We start from the raw sequence: 27648 nt of genomic DNA, 5'->3' as shown, positions 1-27648 counted from the left end.
AGATGATGGAGTCATGTCGGGTGATTTACAACTCGGATGCGTACTTTGTTTTTCCGTTTGTCGGGCGATCCTTTGTCGCGTCAGATAGAAATATGGAGCTGATGTCCTTGTTTATTGTAAATCTGTTTACTCGTTGGTAAATAATAACGCACCAGGGTGTTTACGAGCCGTTGCTTTTGACAAGTGATTTGTATTTCATCGTGTTTCATAATTTGTATCTTTATCTTTGCCGGATACGAGCTAGAATAAGGTGGCGGATCTCGAAATTCGTCTCAATTAATTCGAAGAAATGTTCGAAATTAACAATGCTATCGCGGATCGGATTTTCTTGTGTCTAAATTTAATTAACGATTTCGTCTCACGATAAGTTTGGTTCCTACTTGAAAGGGTTTTCTTGAAAATGTCGGTTGCGCAGCATATTTTGCGGAGAGTACACATATTCCTTATCTCATTCCAAGTATCGCAGATAAAACATTGGGACGTTACCTTATCTGAGTCGCATTACGTGACGTATTTCAGGCAAGATTTCCAGGCTAGTCGATGAACCCGAGCTCATTATTCCCATGGTTATCAGGCCTCTTTGAAACCATCCTTATCGAAATAATGTAGGTTCTGTACGACAATAACGAATTCACAATTTCTTAAATGGTTCATTTGAAATTTAAATAAATTTTTCATTCTTCAAACGAAAAAGAAGCTTCGCGTGTTATTATAGGCTCGACGATAAAATAAATGGTACCGTTCTCAAGTTTAAATTTAAATTTTAGAAGGAAGAAACTCACCAGGTAACAATGTTATTTTGACAAGTAAACGTGCCACTGCCTTGAAAAATATAGCCTTCTGTTTCGACGAGTCCGCATGCACTTCTCCCTCCTTGGAACTGTTGCTCCGAACGGAAACAGCGATTCGTCTTGTAATAACATTAACAACGCTCCAATCAACTTCAATTACCCGATGCACTGATTTGCATACATTGAATTTACCTTCGCGAGTGTTGCACCTTTAAATTAACATCGAATTACTTCTTAGCTTATTCCTTTGATTTCAACTCTGACAATGTGAAGCACTGCGCAGGTTTCTCACGTTAATGTGTAACAGTACTCGATGTGCTTACGTTGATGTTCATTAGAGATTACGGAAGTATTATATGCAAAAAAGAAATTGTATCCTTCATATAGGTCTATGAGAGTGTATCTTCTGTAATTCTAAAATACAATTTCTTCCATTGAATATCGGAGAAGTTGTGTGAAACTTTCAGTGTGTAAACTTTTGTAAAAAGAAACGTGATCGTATATTATTAAGATATTAAAAATAACCGCGATTAAAACGACGCAATTAATTTTTTCCTTGTGTGATCGTGATTGGCCTTGCACGACTAAAAGGAACCGGCCAGCCTTGGAATCTTTTTGATATTTTCAAGAACAAAAGATTATGGTACCTAGCAACACTCGAAGTTTGCGCAATATTTCACGATTTCACCCAAGTTTTTGGACATGCTTTCTGTCACTCGTTAAAATTTAGAACTCTAGCGTAACAATCATTGTCGAAGTCCTTTTTACTAACAAATGTCGTTTTTGTTTTTGCAGGGAGCCAGTATACAAATTTTTCAACATTATAATTACCCCTTGAAAATGGATTCGATTTCTATACTCACCGGATATTGTAGGGAAAGTGAGTCCATCACAAACACCAAGTTTATTGATAACGAAAGTGAGGAGAAAGCTTTACTCAGCCAGATTACACAGGGGAGTGGCCACCAAAGGAAAACACCATCGAAGCCAGGACGAATGAGAGGGACATCAGATATTAATTGGCAAAGGAACAATGGAATAACGTGTTATATGAGAGGTCTAGATGAGTCATACGCGTACACAAGGTAAGTACGTGTAACACTAGTAACTGGAACCAGTCCATACACTGTTAACGTCATAGAAAATAGCCACTAGCCAGACGAAACGCGATATTAGAGATGGACTAGTCACCCAATTTTAAAATTGTTTGTCATGTGACTTTTCTATTTTCACGTCTACATGTACTATTTGAAACTTTATGTTTTTTTATTTCTCCTACTCGAAACTTATTTATATATCATAATTTTATTACTCTACTTTATGAAATTCGTTTTATAGAGGACAGCCGAATTTACAGTGAGCTTGTTCGATGACTAAAATGAGTTACCAACATCCAACGAATATTATTTTCAGAACCATAACTTCATTTGCTCCCATGGCAGAATAGTTACGTTCCACAACATGTGCTCAAAACGGCTACATGTTGCCATAAATAATAACAACATCTATCATTATATATTTGCACGGTACAAGCGTGCAGGAAATAATATTTTCACAAGGCTGGTAACACTCTGCCATAAATCACCTGATTTTCGTGGCGTGTAATCGTGAATCCAATTTGAATTACCTTTCTGCACGTGACCGAAAATAGAATTACCGTTCGGTACATTGAACTTTCTTCGGATACCCGTTGTAAATTTTCATGCGAAACGTGTCGTCGTTTCGACGAAGAAAATAAAAGTGATCACCTCGGTATTTCAAAAATCGTGACCTTCGCCGGTTCATGGAAGCAGCATCACCTGACCGTCAACGTGTCAAGTAAAGTTCTGTAACATGAATGACTTATAAAACGTTTTCAGACGCAGCGTTAGGTGACTGGTCGTGTTTATGACCAGTAGCGTGTACAAACGAGGTGATACACTCCCAGATTTTATAAATAGAATCGAGACACGAAAGACTCGTCTCGTCTGGAGTGAACGTTAATTGTACCGTTGTTTCAAATGAGGCTGAGACGTGCAGACAGTGCAGATCCAACCGCGAAGCGAGCAATTGGTTGCACGAAAGCGTTTCCCGACCACTGCACTTATCGTTTAGAGAATCTGACTCCTGGAGTCGTCGTCCCATCTTTCCTTACCGGGTGGATAACGCTGACAACCATTCAGCATTTTTCTATATTAAATATAATTAAGAATATATTCGGTGTGCTTCCAAGAATCAAGTCAAGATCAGTTCGTAATGCATAATCTTTATTTTATTTACAAATAGGATGACGTTTAGATCTTTCAATTCCTCTTTAAGGTTTCTACAGAATAAATTAATACTTCGAGTAATAACCTCAGCATAATTTTTATACATTAAGTTTACGTTGTCGACCAAGTGTTGGTCATCTCCAGATGTTAAGAAATTCTTCTCCAAAGTTTATTTTGGGAATTTATATTATATAAGCAGAATAGTAATCTCAGAATAAGATCTCCTACTGCTATCGATAACCAACGATTTCACTTCATTCCTCAGCATCTTTGTCCTAATAAGCGGTCAGCGCAGATCAACTAGGAAGCGTTAATAGACGATAAATTGAAATTAATGTCTCCGTTCTTGAACCTGGAGGACATCTTTCAATGTTACACGAACCTCGAGTCAATATTATCTCTGTTGGATTTCGTGACTCGTGACTTTTCATGACTTCGGCTCCAGGATGCAGAAGTTTGTCGTGGCGTCAAAGAGGCCAGCGTACGTATCGAAGAAACGGGTTCCCCATAGCGCCGTGGCGGGAAGGCAAGTCCGACGTCTGCGCTCGCATCGATGACACGCGCTGTACTCGTACTTGACTCGAGCAGTAGAATTGCCCGCGTGGGTTAGACGGTGTGCAGAACCGGGAACCGTGTCAGTCCGCGCCGAGTACTTCGTGCGGGAGCTTGCGCTCTCTTAGTGTGGTTAACGGGGGTTGGTTAGTACGCTCGGTCCCAGCTAAATAAATCTCCAGATGCACAGAAGAGGAGCGAGAGCTCGTCAATCGACAATCAGAGATTCAGTGAGTTAAGTTTGTGTGTGAGAACACAGGCATCCTCGGCTCGAAAGGTGTTTTTGTTCGCCACGTTCAGTCCAGGTAAGCATATCTCAGACTGTTTTTTCGTACCGTGACCTTGACGACGAATAACCGACGAGAGAACGATCATTTCGCGCCCAGTGTGTTGTTCTAGCAATCTTGCTTTACCGATTTCATAAAATTATTCAATCGATTTTGCAACTTTATTACAAGAACTAAATCTACAACTTTACAAGAAGTTTTTGTTTCGAAATGAAGTAAAGCTAAGTTGGTGAAACACTGTGCGTCACCTCCAACAATTGGCTCAGTTGAATATTCACTATGTATAGTTGAAAAGTTTGGAGCACCCTTCGATCTTTGGAAGTATAATAACAGGGGAAAACAAAACGTTTTCGTTAAACAAATTCTCTTGAAATGGATCAATGATGACAAAAGCGAAAGGGTTGAATATTTGAAAACGAAGTACAATTTGTGTTGCGAAGTATAGCAACAACGTTGTATTGTGTCACTATCAATACACACAGCTATCGACAATCGACATTCTAATGTACAGTTTTTCTTTGTATACACAGTGGTTCACGGTCAGCATTAACCGCATGTTCCTTTTACATTACGACAAATATAGAAAGTAGTTTATCTTATTATAAATAAAAACAAATTTCTGTCGCTGCATTTTTAAATTCTCATATTGCTCACTTGCATTTCTCCCTAGTGGATGTCGACCGTTTGCATCAGGAAGATTAACTTTACTCATATCGGAGTATGTAGATAAGTCTTTCCAGAAAGAGCAAACTTTGCTCAAGTATTTCGTGCAAATTCCATTCTTAACTTCTCACGCTTATCGGTAACGCGCAGTTTTTCTGGGCTACCGGGTATCGTAAATTATTTTTTCCAAACACACGTCTTATATTCTTAAAGCGATATAGTTCTACGTATATTGAACATGTTTTGAACTCGGTAGTTTTAGTGTTAATTAACGTAATTTTATATATATCCACGCTGACACGAGAGATCATACAATAATTCTGTTTGTAAAAATCGCGAGACTTCAAAAGTAACATTTCTTAAAATAACCAATAGTGTTGATACTCGGGTTAAATTCGACTTCAAAAATGTACGTGCTAAATCCACAATTGGTATTGATACTATGATTAAATCGGGCTTCAAAAATGTAGATAGTGGACATGTGACTTCGGAGTCATGCGGGGTGAAGATAAATTATCTTGTATATGCGTCGTATATATGTGTATCATAATTCAAAAACCACCATGTGACCGATTTTGACTCTGAGTCATTGTGTACACGGTAGATCCTTCATTATACGAAGCTCTGCTATCCAAACACTCCATAATGCGAATGTTGTGGTAGCAGAAGTTTCTATAACGTTACTCAAACAGTCACGTCCTTGCGAAGTATCCCTTCTCTTACAGAAACCTTCATCGGTAAGGATCAAAATTAATTCCAACCGCAACAATTTCAAATGTAACACGATGTGCTCACGCACATATTGTAATTACGCCCAAGCGGAAATGTGTAGTGCTAAATATAGAAACAGAACATGAGGCACGAGGAAGATAAATACAAAGTGGTGAATGTGTTATGGAATTAACAAGAACGTATGGTATTGGGAGAATCATAATTATTGGTATTAAAAATGTGTTTCGCGGGAATGGAGAGAGGATTTAGGTGATTACAAGATAGTATGAATTTTTAGATATCGAAGTTATTAAAATTGGAGACGTTTCTTCACCTTCTCCATCGTAAATACTTCTCTAATGAGTCAGAAACTCAACTGTATTTAACGACAAAGTACTAAAAGTAAAATAGGTGCCAGTAAATTGGAATCCCATTGAAATCGTTTTCTGGATCAGTTGACTTATTTATACGCTCTAAAAATCGCTTCCGAGGCGATAAATTCTTCGAATTGGATCACTAAATATCGTCACGGATATACGACGAATTGGAACAGGACATGCCAACGAGACGACTCGACGATCCTAATCCGAGATTGTAAACCTATATTAAGAAAAACATCGACGTAAACAGACGCGGTGAACCAGGACGTACATGTGAAAATGACGAGACAGATTGTCAGCAGCGTTACGATTCCACGGAATATAAACACGATATTAACCTTCATCGCGATAATACAGGGTATCTCGTTAATCATAATAGAATCGGAGAAATATATACATATTGGACTCCAGGAAACCATCCCCAAACCAGCCCTATATGTATATTACGTTCCAGGAATCAAACTGATTTCCTGTAAATTGCTCCATTATATTCTCGATGATCGACGATACGAGGACTAAGATACGATTAAAAAAAAATAGGATACAAGGATATTCTAATGCGTGACTTTGAAGGCGTCTCCGCCTCTGGAGGCGTGTGTCGATATTGCATTCGCCTTAGAAAACGGGATTGGTCGGGGCTGGTTTCTATTTGCAAACCGGTAATCATGATCCTCGTCAATCTTTTTCCATTCTCGAACCGCTTTACCGTTTTTTTTTTCATCGAGTTAAGTGGCGTGCATGAATACCGACGTTCTTGCGCGCTGTGAAACACGTCGTATAATTGACGAGCATAATCGAGCGCTCCGTTGCGAACGAGCTCACGTGGATCATTCGCGAGTCTCTTGTAGATCGCGTGTTGGTGATCAGGGATACCCCGTAAGCGTGACGCACGCTCGGAGATTTTCCTGGTTACTGCTAAAAATTATTAATTGTCGCGAGATTCATTCAACTGAAATCCACGTCATCGTCCTCATTGCTGGCAGATGGGACTGTATTCTTTTTGCGTTATATCGTGAGGTGAATCATTAATAAATACCGAAAACGTCTTGCTTGAAATTGACGCAGCAAGGCGATACTCTTCAGGAAATATTTGATTGCGTGGTGTTACGTAATAATTAGTGTAAACGTACAGGTCAAGGTTATCATTGTTTCTGATTGAAAAAGCCAGTTGCACAATTGTTTAATGAACATTGAAATCAATTTCCTGGTTTCCTCTATTGGATAACCAATAGACCAACCAATTACATTGGGAAAGTTGTCATTGCATTTAATTAGGCTGCTCTGACTAGGTGGTGTAGAGACGACGTAGTGCTGTGTCAACTAATTTTTGCTTGCACGCCTTTGAAGCATGACTGAAATGAAAGACGAATAGGATTCGTAGACCTTCCAGAGATCAACTTTTCACCTCGAAAGAGTGTATTTCAGAGATTCGCTTTGTCACTGGTGTCGGAATAATGCTTCACAATATTAGATTTGATGCGAAAAATAGATACCTACTTTGTTTACGGACTCGACGTGAAAATCACGTGAAATATTTATTGCTTTCCGTTGACAGAATTAGATTTTCGAGGTGTGCAGTGCGTGACGAGATGAACGCGATATGCTTTATCAGCAAGAATTATTGTCTTCTCGATACGCGATGAACTATAGCAAACATGATTGAACTAGTGCAACGGTTGATTCACAATCATTACGTAAATTGTGTCGATAACATTGTTTACGAAATACAAATGTTAAATAGATAGTAATTATTTTTCAAAGCATTAATTCAGTGCATTACCACTCACAGTGTAATTTTTATGTATGACTTTACATTTATCATGAACCAGCGAATAGCAAGTTTGATATTGTCATTATCAGAACTGCCTTCCTTTGTTACACCTGAAAAATCATGTGAAAATGTGATCGAACAATTCATAATACTCATTGTGTAAAAATAATTTCATCAAGTTTAAGACGAACTTCACAACAAGAACTATAATATTTTTGAAGGTTTTTTTACATAGTTATTTGGCGTATTGTATCTGGCAATGAAGTTATTCAGTATTATTTTACGCTTATCACAGAGCAGTGGAAAATCGCGATAGGTTTGGTCTTGTCATTAGCAACTAATTATACAGCACGCGTCGAGACACGAATAGGTCAAATTGAAACATGACATAAGACTCCATATCATAATTTAATTAAGTAGACAGTCTGCGTCGTTGTTTCACATGGGATGCCGAACTGTAAATCACATTTTTTTACACAGTTGATTATTGGTCAAGGTATTTAATAATAGCATAGCGTTCATTATTGCCTTCGGTTGTTGCTATTATATCCCCGTGACTCGATAGCGGAAGAATATCCAGAAGGAATAACATTTGTACATGCCTTCGTTGGAAAAATTTAGTAGACGCTAGTTGTAAAACTTTTAATACGTTTTTCTCATTATGATGTTCTTATGAAGTTTAAATCCCGTATAATGATTTTGGAACCGGAACAAATTTCACGTAGAAAAAAATTGTCAAAGTTCACTTTCCTTTTGTTAGTGCCAAGTGCACGTTGATTACTATGGTATTGAAAAGTGGCAACGACAATTTTTGTTTAGATAGGCAGGATTTATTCGCGGATACGCACAATCGCGACAGGCCATTCACTATTTCACAATTCTCGCACCGTTGCACGAGATCGCTATATATAACGCACAGCTGGTACGCAAGATACACTTTTAACTAGACACGCTTTGAACGAACCGTTCGAAAAAAGATTCACGTATGCACCTTGGAAAACACGCTCATTTTAATCCGGTACTTTCACTGGCTTTTTCCTTGTCTGCGATTTCATCCTTAAATTTGAATTTCAAATTTACTTGGGCAAAATCTTGCTGAAATTTGATGCTCGAGTGAATGGATTTTTTTTTATAAAATATATCAAGTTATGCAGTTAGTATATTTTCTGAAAGGCTGCTTAGTTCTTAAATTCTACAATATTTATTCTGAAGTTTTAAATATCTACTTAGTTACGGCCAACTTTACCAGGCGAAACAAGCAACACAAAGGCAACGAATCCATATTAACGATGTGTCAGGTTCAATATTTCGCGACTGAAACGTGCAAAATGCTTTTTTCCGAGCAAACAATCTATTTACAATTGTTTTACGTTCAAATTTTGTAAGTGGAAACTGAAGGTCGCAGATATGCGCACATTGCCTGATGGTTCACACTTCGCACACCATTAGCACAATGCTCTGAACGTTTTAACATATAGATAAAAGTCACATTGATCAAATGAAAGCAAACATCGGAATATTTAGAAGCACAGAAGGCAATGACTTCGATGTTTTCCATTTTGCTGACATCGCGAAACATCAATGCAAATACGATTAGCGCGTTACTATTCGATAGTACTGATACAAAGTGAAAGTTAGTACGCGTCATTAGGTCGAGAAGAAAATTTAATTTCACCCGAGATTGGCCGACGAAAAAGGTTGCATTCAAATCTCTAATTTAGTCGAGAAACCTGAAAGTTTGCTTTTACTTTTCGCCTTCACAATTTTTTCGTTGATTCTCTTGACAGTGGATCATTCCCGAGTAAATATTAGTATACCATCCAGTGACTGACCGAAAGGAATAAGTTAACTAGACGCTAACAATCCACCGACTAAACAAATCTCAGGTGGTGTACGCGAAGTTTTCCACTTCGAGATAAGATTTTGTTTTCCATCACCGTGTGTGACAGCGACGAGTCCTCCGATGAAATCACCGAACAGATTTTGCGTGTTTCGATAAAAATGAGAACGATCATCGAACGCCATTGGAGGCACAGATGGGCCTACTTATCAGGGGCCATTATCTTAAAATGTCGAATAACAAATAAAAGATAATTCACCTTTTATCAGTTTCGCGGTGAATAAAAATCAGAATTTGATTAAACATGATATTTAAATTACGGAGCAATATTTCACAGCGAATGTACAGAAATATAATTATTCGATCGAAGCTCGTAAATAATCCGTTATGTGGTGGTTGTTTTAGTTATTTATTATTCGAATAAAATTACGCTCTGCGCTGAAGCTACAGGTGAACGGGGTTATTGAACTCTATTAAATCGCTTATCGTTTTCTAGAGCATACGCTGTGGCGAATTCGAACTGCACAGAGATAGATGAACAGTTCGCAAAGTTTTAATATTAAGTACTAGTTTTTCCGTCAGACCTTTAGCTATTAATTAATCGAAATAAAAAATTTAAGGAGACCACGAGCACCACGATGTACATATTTCTTTCACAAATTATTGTATCTGTATAGAAAAAATACATCTGCTTTTGAAATGTATGCAAACAAACATGCAAAAAAAAAATAAAAAAATTTACGAAGAAACCTCTCTTTGGCATTCCAGAGTAGATGCTACCGTCGCCTTAGCGTGGTGGCTAAGAAGGCGCAAAATTGATCGTTTATTTATCGGTGCTCGAGGTGCGAAATCGGGTTAAGGTTAAACCATGTAATCGTGTAACTGTTACGACGACGTTTTGATGCAACGACTGGCGCGAGCCACGTTGGAGAGGCTTCGGCCAGGGAAACCGACGCTGTGCGCATAATTTATGGCGGGGAACCGCGTGTATTAAATATAGAAAAGCGCTAAACGCCGACCGCACGTTCCGTCCAGACGGCCGCTAGCGATAACACGCAACACGCGAGACATGGGAAAGTGCACGAGAATCGATAACTTCAAACCGAGGAAACTCGCGAGTCTACTTCGTGCTAGCGTTTGAAAAATTGTCGTTCACGAACATTATTACTCATTGGTAATTGTGATTAATAGCTAGCGAATAATCAAACATAGTTTATTGAAAATGGTCAGCAATAAATGATTAGCCCCTAATAAAATTGTAATTTCATCTACTGAAGGCTACGAACGAAGCGTTTCGCAAAGGCACGATTTCACAGAGTTACCATAAGTAATCGCAAAGTAACCATTGTCCAACTCTGTTGCATACTGTTAGCTACAAACTATTCGAGAAAAATATTTCTTCCGCTCTTCCCTCTGCTGAACAGACGGTCCGCACGTGACGTCTTCCGGTCCTCGACATTCCTTTGCGTTCATTTGAAATATTTACGTCTCCCGCGTCCAGTCGCGAAAGTAAACTTGGGAGACTTAAATACTACTCACGGAGTACGTAAGAGATTCACGAATGGATTGTCGCTCATTCACTAGTGACGTTCGAAGCATTCGTTTCGGGTGACTGTGTTTTGGCTGCCTTCGAAAATATTAATGGACATAGAATGGTCCAATCGATGTAAAATTAACATTTAAGAGTAGATATTCTTCGTTATCGAATATCTCGCGAAGTAGTAAATTTCATGCATTCGAACAATTTTCACACACTCAGAATAATCGATTCCTGTAAAAGAGTAGTGTTTAAAATCAAATTGTGAGTTCATGTTGCAAACACGTGAATGCATCGACAAGGAAACTTCGTACTAGGTAGATAAATCTTATCCAATCATGCGATACTTTAATTTTCCTACCTCCTCGTACAAAAGAACTGCTGCCCTTTCCGATTCGTAGAATTCTGCTGTATAATTATTCCAACGTTATCCGTGTAGTTAGCTAATTTGAAGAGCGATAATTTCAAGGACACCGTTTCCCTATTAAACTCTCGTAAAGATGGCAAAGTGGAAACGTTATGGAAACGAAGATATGAAATTTGCATTTACGAGTACATCATATTAACTGGAGGCATGAATCTTGTGAAAATGAAGCACACCTTTGATTACGTTGTTGGCACGTAAATTTATACCATTATGTTTACAATCTACACAGATATGTAAATTAAATGTAGCTTCAACTTCCAATTCAACCATACTGATACATTACACACTTTGCGTGGCCAGACAAACCTACCATTTATTCGTATGTATGTTTCGACCATGTAGAGTTATCTTCATGTACGAAAATGAGTCTAAAGAAACCCAATTCATTTGATTGCAACTGCTACAATATTTTGTTATTAATGATCGATACTTTATTTAATTGCATTTTTATAGATTCACCAATATTCTTTATATTTAACGACCGCTATGAAATTCCGTAGATATTCATTCATTGGTAACGACCTGTAAATAAATGCATACTCGTCTGACCACTCTACGTTTGTGAATTTATAAACGCACTAGCAAAAAAAAAAAAAAAAAAAATAGTGGATATCATCAATTATACCGATCGATGTCAGTTTGCACATTTCATTTGGATACCATTCGTTTCTCGTTTTAAGTGTTCCACCCTATTCATGTACGGTATATCATTTTCCATTTTTCCATTGCAGCGTTCGCGATAAGTCCGCTATTGAAATTGTAAGTAATGCTTTCTTTCATTATACGTATCGACCGGCGCGAGACGTACACGTCGCTAGAAAATAAATATCTAATGACGGAAACGTCGATAGCAACAGGTACAAATTCGGCTCGCAGACGGTTGCACGCCGCTCACGTTTCTCACGTTGGCAATCACGTTTCCTCTCTTTCGGCACGTGTGCTATTGCGTTCGTACAATGTAATGCTACTTGAATTACGAAGACCTCGAATTCCTTTAACCGTTTTGCTAGCGAGGACTCGACAATTGTTCACACGTTCGTGGTACTTAATTGCTACTAACGCCACATCCATCGACGGATCCTCCTTTGAAAACAAAATAGAACATCGTCGAGCGAGCGAGAGCAATTCCTATCAGTTAGAATACGACATGGACATTTTGCATGCAGAACGTGTCCGATCTTTTCGATTCGGATTTGCATCTTATTATGGATCCGTGCCAGTCGACGGTAAAAATAACGACACGCGCGTTTTATTCATTCTTGTTTATCCTGAGCGTTAATAGTTGACTGCAATCGAATTGATTTTTTCAAATTGTTCACCTGTTATGTGGAAACATTAAGACCATTTGGGAGGAGTTGGGAGCATGGATGAAACGATCAAATTTATGAATCGTATTTCACTTTTTGTAAATATTGTTTCAAGTTGAACAGCGAGAATTTGAGTACGAAATGTCGAGCTCTACTCGCGCGTCAGTTACGTTGACGCGCCAACGTTCTAAATTACTCTTAACACGTTTACCCATTGATGTTGCTATAGTAAATACGTTTCATTTATTTCAATCTATCGCGGGTGCTAATACGTTGCGCAATTACTCAAGGATTTATCAGCCATCACGCGAGTTGCGTCTCCGTGCTATTGTTTCGTTATCATTGAAACAATCAAACAAAAAACCAAGAATTGTTGATTCGACACCGCGCACGCATTAAAATCTCTCATTGTTCCAAGATTAAATGAACATTACCGCGGTAGAGCGCACGGTAAACGAATACTGTTTGTCGAAATGTATGACGCGATTATTAACATTTTTGTCATTCCCATACATCCCAGTAGGTACGAGTATTTGTTTGTATTGCTGAGATTTTAAAACGAAACTGTTACTATATTTTCGAAGATAGTACTGTTCCAATTTCAGACGGTTGAAGCCATTCATTTCCCAGCCTATAGTGCTGCAATGTTAAACAAAGGTCGATATTTAAAATTCCGAGGCTCGAATACTCCCTCAATGTAAAGGCAAACTGTACTCGTCTTTATGCCATGGGTTTCTATATATCGCGAAAATATCGATGCTTGCTTAGTGTCAGAGGGTATAGTTGTGTAAACCATCACATGTTCGGACAGTGCGGAGTTTGAGGTTAAACGATAATTAAAAGTAATCAAGGACGTGGATATCAGGATGAGATGTCGCGCTAGATGTCTATCGGTAGAATTGATTTACTATTCATCCAACTTGTAATTTGTATCCGCTTTTGGAAATACTCTGAGAGTAACGTGTCATTAAATGCCACGTATAGGCACGATTGTGATATATATAAGTAGCACTCGACTGATCGAGATAAGTGAATATTTACACGTAACCCATTACAAGTGCTATCGCAGATTAGTTTTTTACTTTTCTTGTAACGCCTACACTTATCTGCCAATGAAGAGGCGAGATGTTTCATTTTACATTTCATGTTCACTCAAAAAACAAGACAAATTCAAGTACATCCTTACTTATTATCTCTTGCGTAGGATATCATGTTAGTGGGAATTGATTAAGCCCCGCACCAGTCATGTTTTATAAACAGCTTTCAGAGAGTAATTTAATTAGTAATTTAATTAGTAAATCTTGTTTTTTTTTTTTTTTTTTTAACATTTACGAACGTGTTTCCGCAGAAGCAAAGATACCAGTTAATGTCACACTTATATAGAAGTACGATTTACGTCAGTGAAGTAGATGTAGCACCGATCGAAATTAATAGCACGTTCTTCAGGTGATTCCTCTCTCAGTAAAACGGTGCTATAAAATGTGACCTGCTTTCAATAATGGAAGCTTATGGCTAGAGCAGTACGATGATAGTACATCGAAAATTTGAGATTCAATTTTTGACGCTCAAGTAGGTCAAATTACTCGCCATTCGTTACTATAGCTACTATAGCTGGAAATATTACAAAAATGTGTTTCGAAATATCAATGTTGTCGATATGTAGTGTACAAAATAAAAAGATCTTCGTAGCTTGGATTAAAAATTAGGAACAGAGTTTAAAGTGACGTTAGATCACGCAGCCACCTAAAGAAAACTCCGCTATTGTCGCGTACTCAAAACGAACGGAAACGCGCTGCCTAATCAACGGTCGGTTTAGTCTAGAGCTTTTATCTCGCGTTCGCGTGAAACGTCGCGAAGGTTACAATCAATTGCTTTATGTTTTCATCGGAAGAACACCGCGGAGTTTGTATTGCAGCGAAAAATAACGGCTCGAGCGGTGAACGTGCACGGGAATCGCGGAGATAAAGCGCGACAGGGGATATGTCTGACTACCACACGCATCATTCTACTGATGGGAAGTTTCACACGTACGCCTGGCTCGGAGCCGCTCATTGTTCCCCGCTGACATTGCGAGCGCGTGCGAATTTAGGGAAAGAATCCTCTCCTCGTGGAACGCGAGTTCTCCGAACAATGAACATCGCCAGATAAGGACGAACGGAACTCGCAGCTCCGTTTCGCGGTAACGGCTAAAAATCCCCGAGCTGTTAGCGTCGATGTAGACTTCCCGATATCTCGGAAACTTTTCGCGAGCGCAACGCAGCGCAATCGCAAATGAGGTTGCACGTTGCGACGGGAGCAATTAACGTAATCGCTAGACATCGATCGGGAATCGGGAAGTCATCGTTATTGGGTTCATCGAAAGAAGAGGAATGCATATTCATTCGCCGTACCTCTCTACTTCGACCTTCACCTGTGGCGTTCCTTTTATTGCTCTAGAACCTATACACGTATATTTGAAGATTATAAATTACGTGCGAATTCAGCGGGAATGGAAGAGTTAATTAAATAATACTTTCTAAAATTGCATGTTTCATTCGGCAGATGACTAATGGCCTATAGACTTTGCGGATGTGTTTAAGTGTACTTATTTTTGACGACCGAGTGATAAATTTCAAAAATTATCTTTATGATTTCTGCGGCGTTATCAGGCGTAATCGTGAATATAAAGACATAACTCTGTGCGCCGCAGATAGACATATGTATTTTAGTCGACCGGGAAGTGTGACGCATATCGAAGTGCGAATTACCGAGTGTCCGACAGTTGCATTAAAATATGCATGAAGTCAATGGTAAATTTTTGATAGTGAAGTCTTAACTCGTATTACTAATTATTATTTATTGTTATATTTTAGTACACGTATCCTCTACAAATTCGCTTAAGTACGTCTTCGGCGTGCGAAATTTTCGTTCGTGAAATCTGTTTTGCCCATTTGTGACTAATACCGTGATTACTTTGTGATAAGATATTTCAGATACCTTATTCTAACTCGATATATAAAATTATTTTAAACGACTCTCTTGCGTCACTGTTCGGACGCATACAATTTTTTGCTAGAATATGTCTTCTGAACTGCTAAGAAAAATGTTTTCTTTCTAACAAAAGTTTTAAATTATATATACAATGGCAAGGACAACTTTATTATCATTTCTCAGGACTCAGCTAGAACTCAGCTTTTCGTGTCGCCAGTTTAACCGAATTCTATTCCTGTACTATTAACGAGTACACGTGCGAATTTTTCAACTCGTGTCATGCTTGATTCTTATCATCGAGTACACGTGCGAGTTTCTCGACTCGTTTCATCCTTGATTCCTATAATCGAGTACACGTGCGAAATTCAGGATTCGTGTCATACTTGATTGTTATCATCGGACACTGTACGCGCTCTTATTGGTTCCAGGGTGCAAAACCTCATTTCATCGTATCAGCGAAATGGGCGCGTTAATGTTTGATTGGTTCTTCTTTCTGAAATAGCATGTAACGTGACAGAGAAACGACAGATATCGATCGCGTTATTGCTAATGTCGAGATGGCCTACCTTTGCGGTATGTTCATTCTCGCATAGCCTACTTTTCGCGCGGCCCAAGAATATTTATAGACTTTTACTCCACACGAGCGTATTTCTTCGGTGCTTAAAACAAACGTGGGCACGATCGATTTGTATTTTTGCGTGTTCGCGTACCGCCTTCGTTGTTGGACGTCGTCACTGAACTTTAACAAGCCAGGCATCTGCTCGAGTGAGTCAATATATATTCCAATGCTTGCCAAATTCCAAACAAAAGCAAACGACCATTCTTAGCAATCGTTTACACGTTACACGCATAACAGTCAATTTTACTGCGGGTGTTGTAGTACTATAATCACTTGGTAATTTCTATGAATAAGTTACGGTAACTTCTGACAAATTTTGAGTCAGTATTAATGAATTTCGTATATGAAATATATATTTTCCATACCATTTTAATTTAAAAATTAGCTTAATATAATTTCTGTACAAATGTTGACGTGACTCTGGATTATTTTTTTTTTTTGACAAACACGCATTTAATGAATATTTTCGTGAATTTATTCAATGCATATTATATTCGAAGTACAACATACTTATATGTTACGAACATATTCTAGAAAATAATGATTAAGTGTCTGTTTGTTGTGGAATTGCAATGAAAAATTCATAGTACAAGGTGGTGTGAAAATGGGTCATTGATATTTCGACGCTATAACAGATAATAAGCGTCCACGTGGCACGACCTTTTTCCTTGGAAACTATAATTTGCAGTCCATCTAATTCTCGATACGTTTACTGCGTCACTTTTGGTGACACTCAACGCTGGATTGCTTTGTTCGACTGACCCACTTCGTCAAACAAATTCCGTCCTTTTTACCTGTCTGTTATCGATGCGATGTATTCCCGACATCGTTCGTATTCATCCAATTCCATATAAACTCTCGCGAGTGTGAACATTAACTTAAGCGCTTCACCCTAAAATGTTTGTATTTCGTAAATATTTGATGCAATCGGAGATTGCAAAGGCTTGCTTTTTATTTTTACACTCGCAAACCTACCTAAAACGTTACAACCCTACACTAACTATAAATGACACATTGTGCGTAGTCCGAAGTGAAGTTCAGCGTTTCTACGACATATCATCGCGTATCGCGAGAATCGATATCGCACAGCTAGAAATAAAGTACGTGGCAATATCCTTACCGTGCTTATATATATAGCTCGATTTTCTAAAACCGACAAACGCCATAAATACCCCTCGCTTCTGTACATGTACATCACCGTAGTTGAAACACGAAAGTGGAATATTACCTAAAAATAGACATCGCGTATACCTATGGAGTTGACTTCACCAGTTACAGCGTACACACTATATACGTTTTTAGTTGCTTGAACTTTAAATGTTCTTACAATTCACGTATACTACGAAACAATCTTCAGAATCAGTGACTTGTTAGCCCCGAATAAACATTATAAAATAGTCGATACATTACGAACTGTTCGAAATTAATTTTGCCTCCGCAATAGAAACGTTAACATTTCCGCGACACTTGTCGTTCGAATTTTGCTCCCAAAGAGTTCGTACGTATTCGCGAGCAACAAACGATAAGCGAAACATGACCGAGTGCGAGTTGCAAAATTGACGATCTCTGTTTTGCGATTTCAGCAATGTCCTTGGAGGAATCACGGCGTTCGCAGCGTCCGTACAGGTACGGGATGGTTCTCCTTTGCGTTGGAGCTCTGATAAACTGGTTAGGCCTCGCCGAGAACTACGTCGAACCGGTACGATATGTCGGTGTTGCTTGCATAATTGCGGGGGCTCTTCTCATATGTGCCGCAATGTGCTGTTGGCTGCACGCACCGCCAAATAGGGCAACCATGCACACACAACACACAAATCATCCGATCACGGCACAGGTAAGACTTCAGTTTTTTTTTTTTTCAAACCCAGCGACAACGATAAACGTTTCGTTCTGAACGTCCGTCACGGAAAGTGCGTTGAATCCGTGTCACAATGCCGTCCGAGAGAATTGAAAATGTTCTGTGGATTAATTTGGTAATATGCAACGATATTGTGTTGGTTTCAATGGTTATTTGTCGTTCGAACGACCCAAGAACGTGATATTTTCGGAATTCTTTGTAAACCTTGTATGTTTCGATGCGGGAATATTTATTTCTTCTGATCTCGCCACTAGGGGCTATGAATTTTAATTGGGATGGTTTGTAACAGCGTTGGATAACTTGTACGTAAATGCTTATTTCTATGGAAAGTCCAATAGTTATATTTGCCTTCGACAAGTTTATCGGTGATAACGCAGGAAGGAAAAATGGATATTCCCTAATAAAATTAGTAAACCATACTTCCTGGTCGTCATTTAAACTACAAGAAAAGATTAGAATTGATATAGTATCGTTCGGTATTATCAAATAAACTACAACACAATTTCAATTATCTTCGTTAGATAGAGGAATAGAGAGAAAAACATTTTTGTTTTCCTGTCTTTGTATTATTAAAATTAAGTATATATAATTTACATTAAGCGTATATAAAATACTATATCACCCAAATTAAATTTCTAAATAAAATAAAATGGAAAAATTATGGATATTTTTTAAAGACGAACCGACAGATTCCAAGTACAAATAAGATACATTTAATGGCAACAATTTTGGCAATTCTCCCCTACTCTGAGGGCTTTAAGTCCAATCGCAATTCACGTTTCGATCCACGTGAGAGTCTTCTTCAGGTGTGTTCAATTTATTCTGCCACAAAGTAGCAACGTGGTACGTTCGTCGAATTTCAACGCTCTTACAGATTGTAATAGCAGCGTAATTACTGGTTAGACCATTATCGTGACTATTTGCGTATTTGCCGATTGTGTCGACTTTTTTGCAAAGAAAATGGAATTTCCTTGTGTCGTTTCTTTTGAGACCGTGTTACACAATGAACGAGCTCGTAATACAATATATTTATCGCTGCCTGACAAATGATTTCAGCAGTAATTACGTAATCGATACCAAAGTCCACACGTCACGTCGACGGAGCCGTTATTTTTTCTCTCGTCTAATTTATGCACGACGCGGTTTAAGGGTTTCGAAACGTTGGTCTTGATCGAAGCCCTCGAAGATTATAGCGTTCCTAGATCGATCCGGGTCAACCCCCTCTCGTATACCGCGAAGTGCTCGTGTATACTACAGCGGTGTACAGCCCAATCGCAATTATCGTTGCTTCAAAACGCGCTGCAGGATAAAAGTACCGCAGTCCAACTTTCTTTCTATCATTCGTCTTTCAAATTCCATAGATGATTGCTTGCGGTACGTGAAACTAATTTTAAGACAGGAAGTAAACTGTTACGAGCAGGTATTTAAATATATTTAAACACTTGTATTTGAATTCTAAACGTTAAGTTATTTTACTTTTCAGTAACGTCATTTTACTTTTCAAAAAAAATTTAACGACCCCTGTTGTACTTTATGCAGACCACATTCCAACTAACCTTCTTTCTTCACTCGAAAGCCTCTGGAATCATGCACGTTCGCGTGTGCCATCTGGCCTTCGGTAAATTCACGGTTAATTATTGTAAACTCGCGGTTGAACGGATCCAGAGATCGTCGAGATTTACGTGTGACGGGACGGAAAAATCTCGAATCGTCAAAATCGCCGAACACGTGGCGCGTCGTTCCATAGATAGGAAAGGTTGCATCACGCAGATACGATCGTTGCATATTTTTTCACGGACGTCATGGAATTCCCAGCATCGTTGCTGATCGAATTGGTGACTGTCGTTCGTGGAAGATTTTATCGCTCATTTTGTCTTATTTCGTGCCGATTCACGTTTTCATTGCGCACCTTCGTCGCGAATTGCTTCCAAGAGAAGTTTCTGTTTCATACAATTCCAGAATTTAGAAGTTTTTCAAAAAACAATTAAAATTGTATTAGTGCCTTACGATTTGCACATCTCGTGTCACACGAAACTAAATTGGCGTGTAACGCATGTGTGGTATAACATGCTGCACGATACAATTCCGTTCTTAAAAGTCTCGTCTCTTTTTTTTCTTTCAAAGTAGAGTGTAGGTGTAGCGCTACTTAAAATAGCAGTCGCTCCTCCTTTCGTTGCACGAGAGGAAACAATAGAAATGCATAGGTCTGTCTGCTGCTCGATGCATAAAGGAGGTCGGTGGTAGTTGCAACGCTTAACTACTGTAAGGATATTCACCCGGAAGCTCGTATCTATATTTATCGGTAACCGTCCTTCAATGCAACATGTTTCAGTTATAATTGACATACATGGAAGGGTGAGAGAATATTTTACGAAGCATTAAGCTAATTTCAATGATATTGTATACAAGTTTCACTTTAAATTATTTTGAGAACATTTTAATATTTTGCTACCGAGAGTTTTCGCTCATTTGTCGCTTTTTCGAAGAAAATCTTTCTAACATGATTCGCAACTTTGTTGATTTTTTGAGGGCCTCAACATTGAATACAGTATGAGAAGAGAAAAGGAAAATTTGTTCGTGTCTTCCTTTGCTTAGAATAGAATTATAACCTAATATCTACTATATTCTGTTCATTTTCCATTACTAACTAAAGCTCGACATAGAATCAGACACGCGATAGCTCGTTAAATAAGTGAAATCCTTTATCCTGGTCGTGAGCAACGAACAAGATCGCCGACAACGCGAAATAGTAGCTGAACGGGTCAGTGTTGCAATGGCGTGACTGCAAATCCCGTCATCGAAGCGTGCCTCGAGGAAAGCGTTCGATTTTGGCGAGGAAAACCGACTGGCTGGCCTCAGTCATTCACCTGGAGATTCAGTCTGAAACCGATTATGTAATTTTCTCCGAACCTCTTTCTCCTTTTAGTCACGCATAACTGTGGCTATTTTCATTCTCCGTGTCTCGTACGTCACTTTGCGCCCTTTCGCGGCTTAGGTCCGACCAGTTATAACTTTATAAAGAGTGTCGAGGCGAGCGCATATATGTCTACTTACTATAGCCAGATATCTATAGGTAGATATCTATAGACGACCCGCGATATATATAGAGGAGCACCATTTCGGGGTTAATATCCTTGCGGTCGAGCATAATACCGTCATAAAGTCGCGTAACAAATGGCGACTTGGCCTAGGTGGACTTCTGGGGTCTCCGTGAATATTTTGAATGTTTTAAATGCAAATTTTTGATTAATTTTATTCTAGCAAAAGAAGGTATATCTGAAGCTTAAGTGAATTTAAAAGAAAATAGGGGACGTTACTGTGATTGATAATGTAATATAAAATAGTGATCATTGTCATCAAGTCGAAAATTGTTGATCAAGTTTCAAGAGTTCCAAGTGATCTCAGAAGGCCTTAGCAGAAGGCATTTTATACTTAAAAGAAATGTCATTCTCTTTGTAGTGAAAACATACAAGTCCTCCTTACACCTGAAGATACTCAACACACAATCAAAAATGTTAATAATTACTTAGAAAGTTCACTTAATCAACGAGCCTTACGCATTACCTTTTAGTGTAATGAACATAATAGTGACAAAATAAGAGAAGTGGGAGTGCAAAGCACTTCTGCGTCCCTCCAACATGGAAATTCCTAGCGTCCCGTTTCCGCGGAGCGTGCGCTTTCGTCGGGAACGGATTGCGTAGGATTTGGACGAGTTTCACGAGCGACGTGACTCATACGGTAACTTTCTGATCGCAGATAGACGATCCGATCCATGTGATCTCCATCGAGGAACCATCTAGTGTATCCAGGCAAAAGCCGCCAGACTACGAGGCGGTAACGGACGCGCCACCTAGCTACGACGACGCGATCAAGCTGAATCCTAGCCACCTGGTTAGACTGAGCACCAGCAGTGCGTTGTCGTTGCCGACTGTGCACAATATGATCCCGAGAACCGTGGAAATTGTTTCTAGGGATCCAACGCCGTCGCCGCCGCCACCGTACGCGAGGTAAAATTGATTTGAATCTTCGCGTATCCGCGCTTGAATGAAATCTCTTTCATCGACGCGTTGAATGAAGGAACGATGAAGATTAGTGTGGGAGGCCGTGAGGTTTATTTGTAAACCGTCCGTGAGAAATGTTTGAACTGTCCGCGGACGTGAAAGCCAGAGAAGCGGGAAAACGAGGTCGAGCGATTCCGTGCACGTAGGCAGAACCGTGACGTGATTTCTGTGCTATGACGTCACTGCTGTCAAACAGGTTGACGTCATGTCACATAATGGATAGGTGTACCAATTAACCACATTGGTAAATTTGTATTCTTTTCGAAATAGAAGCTGTGTAAATTCTCTTTTGTTCGAAGCGATAATCGATAAAGAGCTTCCTACCTTTAGGAATGATCAATTTGACTAAAGGAATTCGAGAAGCACATTTCTGTGGGAATCGCGAGGACAGAATAATTTTTAAAGATTGTTTAGGATGAGCTAAAGAAATTCTGATTAAATTCTTTTAGGTGTAGGTGTGTAGAATTGCTCAGAATTAATAAAGCATATTCCTTGCTAGGAATACGTCAATGAAATATATTATTATTTTTCACGAACAATTCCTTTCTCGATTTCAGGTGAGATCTTCGTCATCGATAATCCCGATCGCAACGAAAGATGTTTGCGGTGTGCTGGGGGTCCAGCGTTGTGCTCCACAACTTGAAGGCACGCAAGAATAACCGCGTGACGAGAGTGTGAGGACTCCGTCATTCGTTTAGCGTCACGACGACGATACGAGCACGTTCGAAATACGATCACGATGAACGTTGCCGTCGTCGTATCTCTGGACCTCGTCTATAGTAGACTAAACTGTTTGTGTTCAAAGAATTAAACGAGTGGTCGTCCCACGGACAGGGCACAGCTTTTGTCAAAGGAGCATATACCAACAACATGATGGAAGATAGAATCGATGGCAGAGGGTAAAATAGTAGTCGGCCTATTCAGCGGTGGATTCGTCTACGAAGCGGGCAACGAACGATCGACGCTTGAGGAGCGAAGAGGGTTGAAAGCCTAACGAAGATGTCGCGAATGTTGCTGTGCCTTTCGAGAAAAGCGCCTAGAGAGGGAGACCAGCGCCTAAATAAACTCTAATCACGGGTGAGAAATGGAACCGGTTATCACGAAATCGTCAGGAAACTTTGAGTGGACTTGCCTTGAAATCTCCATTGTGTACGAGCACGATTATCGATTTCGTCTGACTTATTTGGAGCGAGTTTAAAATAGCGATCACGAGTCATCGATGAAGAGACACGTGGCACGTAATGTTCCAATGAGTCCATTCGTGTGAGGTGTATCTGCACACCCCGACTGCAAGTTTGGTGGATTTTATGACGTACACTAATATGGAAAGCAATTGCAAATCATATGTAGATAAATGTTACATAAATTGACGCGATAATCAAATTTACAGTATATTTCTGATTTATTGCTCTCGCATGTATCAAACGTAACTGTGTTATAAATTATTTGATGATATCGAGAGGACAACGTAGCAGTATTAATTGTTATTTGTTATATAAAATACGTGACCACTTTTTAGCAAAGATATTGCAAATGCAATTCATATTTGTTCACTCGGTATTAACGAATAATCGGCGACACAATTTCAACGAAGTAATATTAACATTTTATTTTGTATAATTATATATATATGTATATATATTCTCAATGGGATATGTTTTTATATTAGTATACGTCATTAATGCATAACGTTTGGAGTTTAGCAATGCTCGAACGTGTCTCTTAGGAAGAATTCGAGACCCTTGTAAAAATACGAGAGCGAGGAGAGTAGACGTCCTAAAAAGATCGGAACTATAATATGCGTTCCGAGTCTTCGTCGTTTAGACAATCGTGCGGCTTAATAGAGAAACCATTTTTGCTTGCCATATGATTTCCATGATTGTCAATTTACACGTATACGTTGCGCATGTGAAACTCATTCGCACGTCCATTTTATTGTGATATATATAACGATGATGGTGTGTTGCGATACATACGTCACTTGTCGAACGCGACGTCGCTTTGTAAAACAAGACTCTTTTTTTTATAATGGAAATACAAATATAAAGTTAGGCAACTTTTAAACTAAATAGTCTTTTCTTATTTCCCTTCCATATCGAATTTTTGAGTAATTTAAATATATTATACTTTATTCCATTGTTGTATGAGTTTACAAATTAAGAAAAGAACTAGACTGCTGGAGATAAAGCACGAGATAATTCAATTATCTAATGATGAAAGTAAACAGTCTACCAAAAATAAAAAAACACTTTTTTTATCAAACCCTGATTAACATTCAAAATAAACTGAAAATGATAATGGTACCACCCACACAGTGCACGATTTCATTCAGGAAAAAGTTGAGTCGTCGTCGATAAATACCCTTTATTCAATCGGAGTAACATTTATACTTACTTAAAGCATGTCATTGAACTTATACGTTCGTACAACTTTATTAACGGCAACAATAATAATCGCAATAATGATGAGAACGTAACGACAATAGTGGTCAATAATGGACAATAATAGGAATAAATATCATCAGAATGGTAACCTCGAGAGAATCGGGAACGACTGTTCAACCGTGGGGCCATTTCCATCCAACGTTCACGTTCCCCCGCCGTATTGTGTCGTTTCATGTTGAGCAAAAGAACAGATCCTAATCACAGTGACAATGGCAATTATAATTCGTAATGATAATGACAATGACAAGAATAATGATAAACGTCGAGATTAATCGTTTAATCGCCGGCCGACTATCGCTATACTTTAATTTATTATTACCCTCACTACACGGTGTCTTGGTTAAAGTATAATTTCATCTCGTTCTCGCGGTACTCTTTCGTCCACGCATCCCCGTTCGTTTCAATTATATATATACACTCCCGTTCCAATAACTGCGACGAAAAATCACATCAGTCTGTAAAATAATAAGCACTGCTCGCCTTCGATATCTCTGCCTCGTTGAGCCCCTCTCCGCCTCCTATCATCTCTCGCGCGAAGAAATTCACACTGACCATCGCATCGTTTTTCATTGTTTCGTATTTTGTTTCGTATACTTGTCGATACCAGAAACGAACCGTACGCGCATTGTTCGCGTGTTTTGTCAAACTTATCTCTCGTTCGACACTCTACCCGCCATCGCTAGAGCGTCAAAGAGGCAGACGATATTCTCGCTCCAGTCGCTTCGCAACGCGTCAAATATTTACACTCAGTCCCTCGCGTATTTTACAATTCATTAAAAACGTCCAACTTATTCTGTACGGAGATTGTAAAATTGCGTCAACGGAAAATATAATAACAACTGCGCGCCGATGCAGCCATTGCGCGCGTATCACCGCTGCCTCGAGATTTCTCCCACGGAAAAACAAACTGAAAGACGAAAAATCTATTGCACACGCGAACGAGCGTATCGTTCGTCCCGATTAATTAATTCGCAGCCGGCGACGTGATTTTCACGGTGTTTTTAAATCTGACGTAAGTTTGTGTTCATAAAATACATATTTATAAATATGATCTTGCATTTGTGGAATTTATATTTACGAATATCATTCTATGTTTTAATATATGTTAAATGTTCACTTGTTTTTAGGTAGGAAATAGATAAATATAAACAAAATGTCACGTGCTTATTTTTTGCTTATAATTTAATCGTCGACATGTTCAGATCATTTTGTTAACAGAATGATTAATCGTCTGGTTTCAATGTACTTTCTCATATTACAATATAGGCAAAGAATAACATCCACAATTTTCTATTCCATCTGTTCTTTTAATTAAAAAATTTGTAACACCTGCTACCGAATGTTTATCTCGCTGGTATCACCGGCTGCGAAATTGTTAATTAATTCACGACGAGATTAATCGCGTCCGCCACCATTCTGAACTTCGATAAATACACCGTGTTTCGCGATCGACATATATCCCAACGGAAGGTCGCGCGAGCGATCGGCAAGCGTGTCCCACGTATCGATACATGCCAGACATCTTCGCGCGCATCCGATCGCCCCCGTGACATTCGTATCTCTCTGCGACTATGTACACCCTATGGACAAAATGTGTTGCACCGTTCGTAGCCTCGTTGATAATATAAATGCGTCGGTATACTCGTCGCTATATCCTATATCAAACAGTAATAAGAGTTAGTGGTAGCAATAATAATGACTTGGATTAATCCTAGAAACGATCTCGGTGGTTGTAACAGTGACAATAGTAGTAATAATAGTATCTAGCAGGTAATGATTACGCAATAGTAATTCATAATTAATTAGCCGTCGGTTCAGCAGAAAGCAGCGTCTCAGCGGTCTCCATCGTCCATCGTTTAGACTTAAACGTTGATTGCTTAACGAGTAGTAACAGTTATACACTGGGTAAGAGCGATACGTTTTGTTTTCTTTTTTTGCTTTTTTCTTTACTCTCGATATACATCTAAGCTGGATCCTCTGATTATCGCTGGCCATTATCCGTTTTTACACCGTCTCGTCGCCGAGACCGACCACGTTCAACGTCCCCTCGAATAATATAAATGCTTTCTCCTCCTATTTACATGATGACTGCGCGGTCTTCGCTGCCGGCCTTAATACTTACGCGGTACAAGGTTCGTTTATGTACAAAAAGAGATATCGCTATGAGCAACGTCAGTCCGCGAGAATCACCCTCGATTTTTACCATCGAAGGGGATGCTTAGATACCGTTGTAACATTTACTAACAGTCTATACAGTTCATCGGTGGCCTAAAGCACCATCTTCGCCTGTCGCGCAGGCAGATCACCTGGGTAATTCGTAAAAACATTGTCTTTGGCGTACCTTCGAGCATGAGGCACCCTAGTCTTCCCGTCGATCGGAATTCCCTCGTAAGGAGGAAGAGTAACTTCCTCTGACATATACTTAGCACACGTTTCGTCGTTAATCGTTCCTGTTCGACGCACAGTGTGTCCAATCGGCAATCACGCGAACCGTGTTCTTATTTAGTAGATTGTTCGACACAACGCTGGATCACTGGGTCAAGCGTGTCCAGCCAGCGTTGCATCCTATCATTGAGCTTTAAGGATGGTCTCAGATGGGTGTCGGTAGGACCGTGAAGTCCTGAAGCGCGGTCTTCACCGTCTCGTAAATCGGTCTGTTCGCCTCATCCGTGCAGTAGCCGTCGGCGGTGCACAAGGTTTGCAGCTTCGTTAGGTAACTGTCGAAGTTCTCGTGGCCCATCTTCTCCTGCGGTCCGCCCGGGGTGTTGGGTATTCGCACGTGCTCCAGCAGCGTTATCATGTTGTCGCGCAGCGACTGATAGTACTCGGTCAGGTTGTTGTTCCGCTGGGAGATCGTCGTTGTTTCCTGCGGAGAAACGAAATCGTTTTGTGTTAGAAATAGAATGGTCGACCTGTCGCGTGCTTGAAGCTTAAGATGACTTTTTATAGGGTACGAGGGTGGTCAGAGGGTGTGTATGTTTGCCAGGTATACATTAGGAGGGTATGTATCGTGATGTACTAAAGAGATCAACTAAAAACTGAAAATGACCTGCCAGTTTGAATCAAGATCCATGAATGATCTACGTTATTTTTACCAACAATTAATACCAACGATACTCTACGTTAACTACAGGGTTTGAGATTTCGTGGGTTTGAGTCCACATTAATCTGGGCTGAGACT

General features: G+C 39.3%; 1 protein-coding gene across 4 annotated transcripts; it reads left to right on the top strand.

Moving 5' to 3' along the window:
- The first annotated feature begins 1666 nt into the window (after nucleotides 1-1666).
- Nucleotides 1667-24092, top strand: LOC128873119 (uncharacterized). Of its 4 annotated transcripts, none has more exons than XM_054116438.1 (4): nucleotides 1682-1876; nucleotides 17688-17938; nucleotides 21719-21969; nucleotides 22581-24092. In XM_054116438.1, the coding sequence occupies exons 1-4, from the start codon at nucleotides 1855-1857 to the stop codon at nucleotides 22582-22584; spliced, it is 528 nt and encodes a 175-aa protein (XP_053972413.1). In that variant the 5' UTR covers nucleotides 1682-1854; the 3' UTR covers nucleotides 22585-24092. The 4 variants fall into 4 exon arrangements, with proteins under 4 accessions (XP_053972414.1, XP_053972413.1, XP_053972416.1 ...); XM_054116441.1 differs by lacking the exon at nucleotides 1682-1876 and adding an exon at nucleotides 3634-3897; XM_054116440.1 differs by lacking the exon at nucleotides 1682-1876 and adding an exon at nucleotides 15216-15304.
- The last annotated feature ends 3556 nt before the right edge of the window (nucleotides 24093-27648 follow it).

Source organism: Hylaeus volcanicus, chromosome 3 (genome assembly GCF_026283585.1).
Source record: "Hylaeus volcanicus isolate JK05 chromosome 3, UHH_iyHylVolc1.0_haploid, whole genome shotgun sequence".
Lineage (NCBI taxonomy): Eukaryota > Metazoa > Arthropoda > Insecta > Hymenoptera > Colletidae > Hylaeus > Hylaeus volcanicus.
Note: the sequence above shows the minus strand (reverse complement) of the source record. Positions and strands in the feature narration are given on the sequence as shown.

Excerpts from the sequence above, each read along its gene's own strand:
- LOC128873119 (XM_054116438.1), top strand. The coding sequence starts at position 1,855 with ATGAGTCATACGCGTACACAAG. Across the intron at positions 1,877-17,687 it reads GAGTCATACGCGTACACAAG|CAATGTCCTTGGAGGAATCA; the intron begins GTAAGTACGTGT and ends TTGCGATTTCAG. Across the intron at positions 17,939-21,718 it reads ATCATCCGATCACGGCACAG|ATAGACGATCCGATCCATGT; the intron begins GTAAGACTTCAG and ends TTCTGATCGCAG.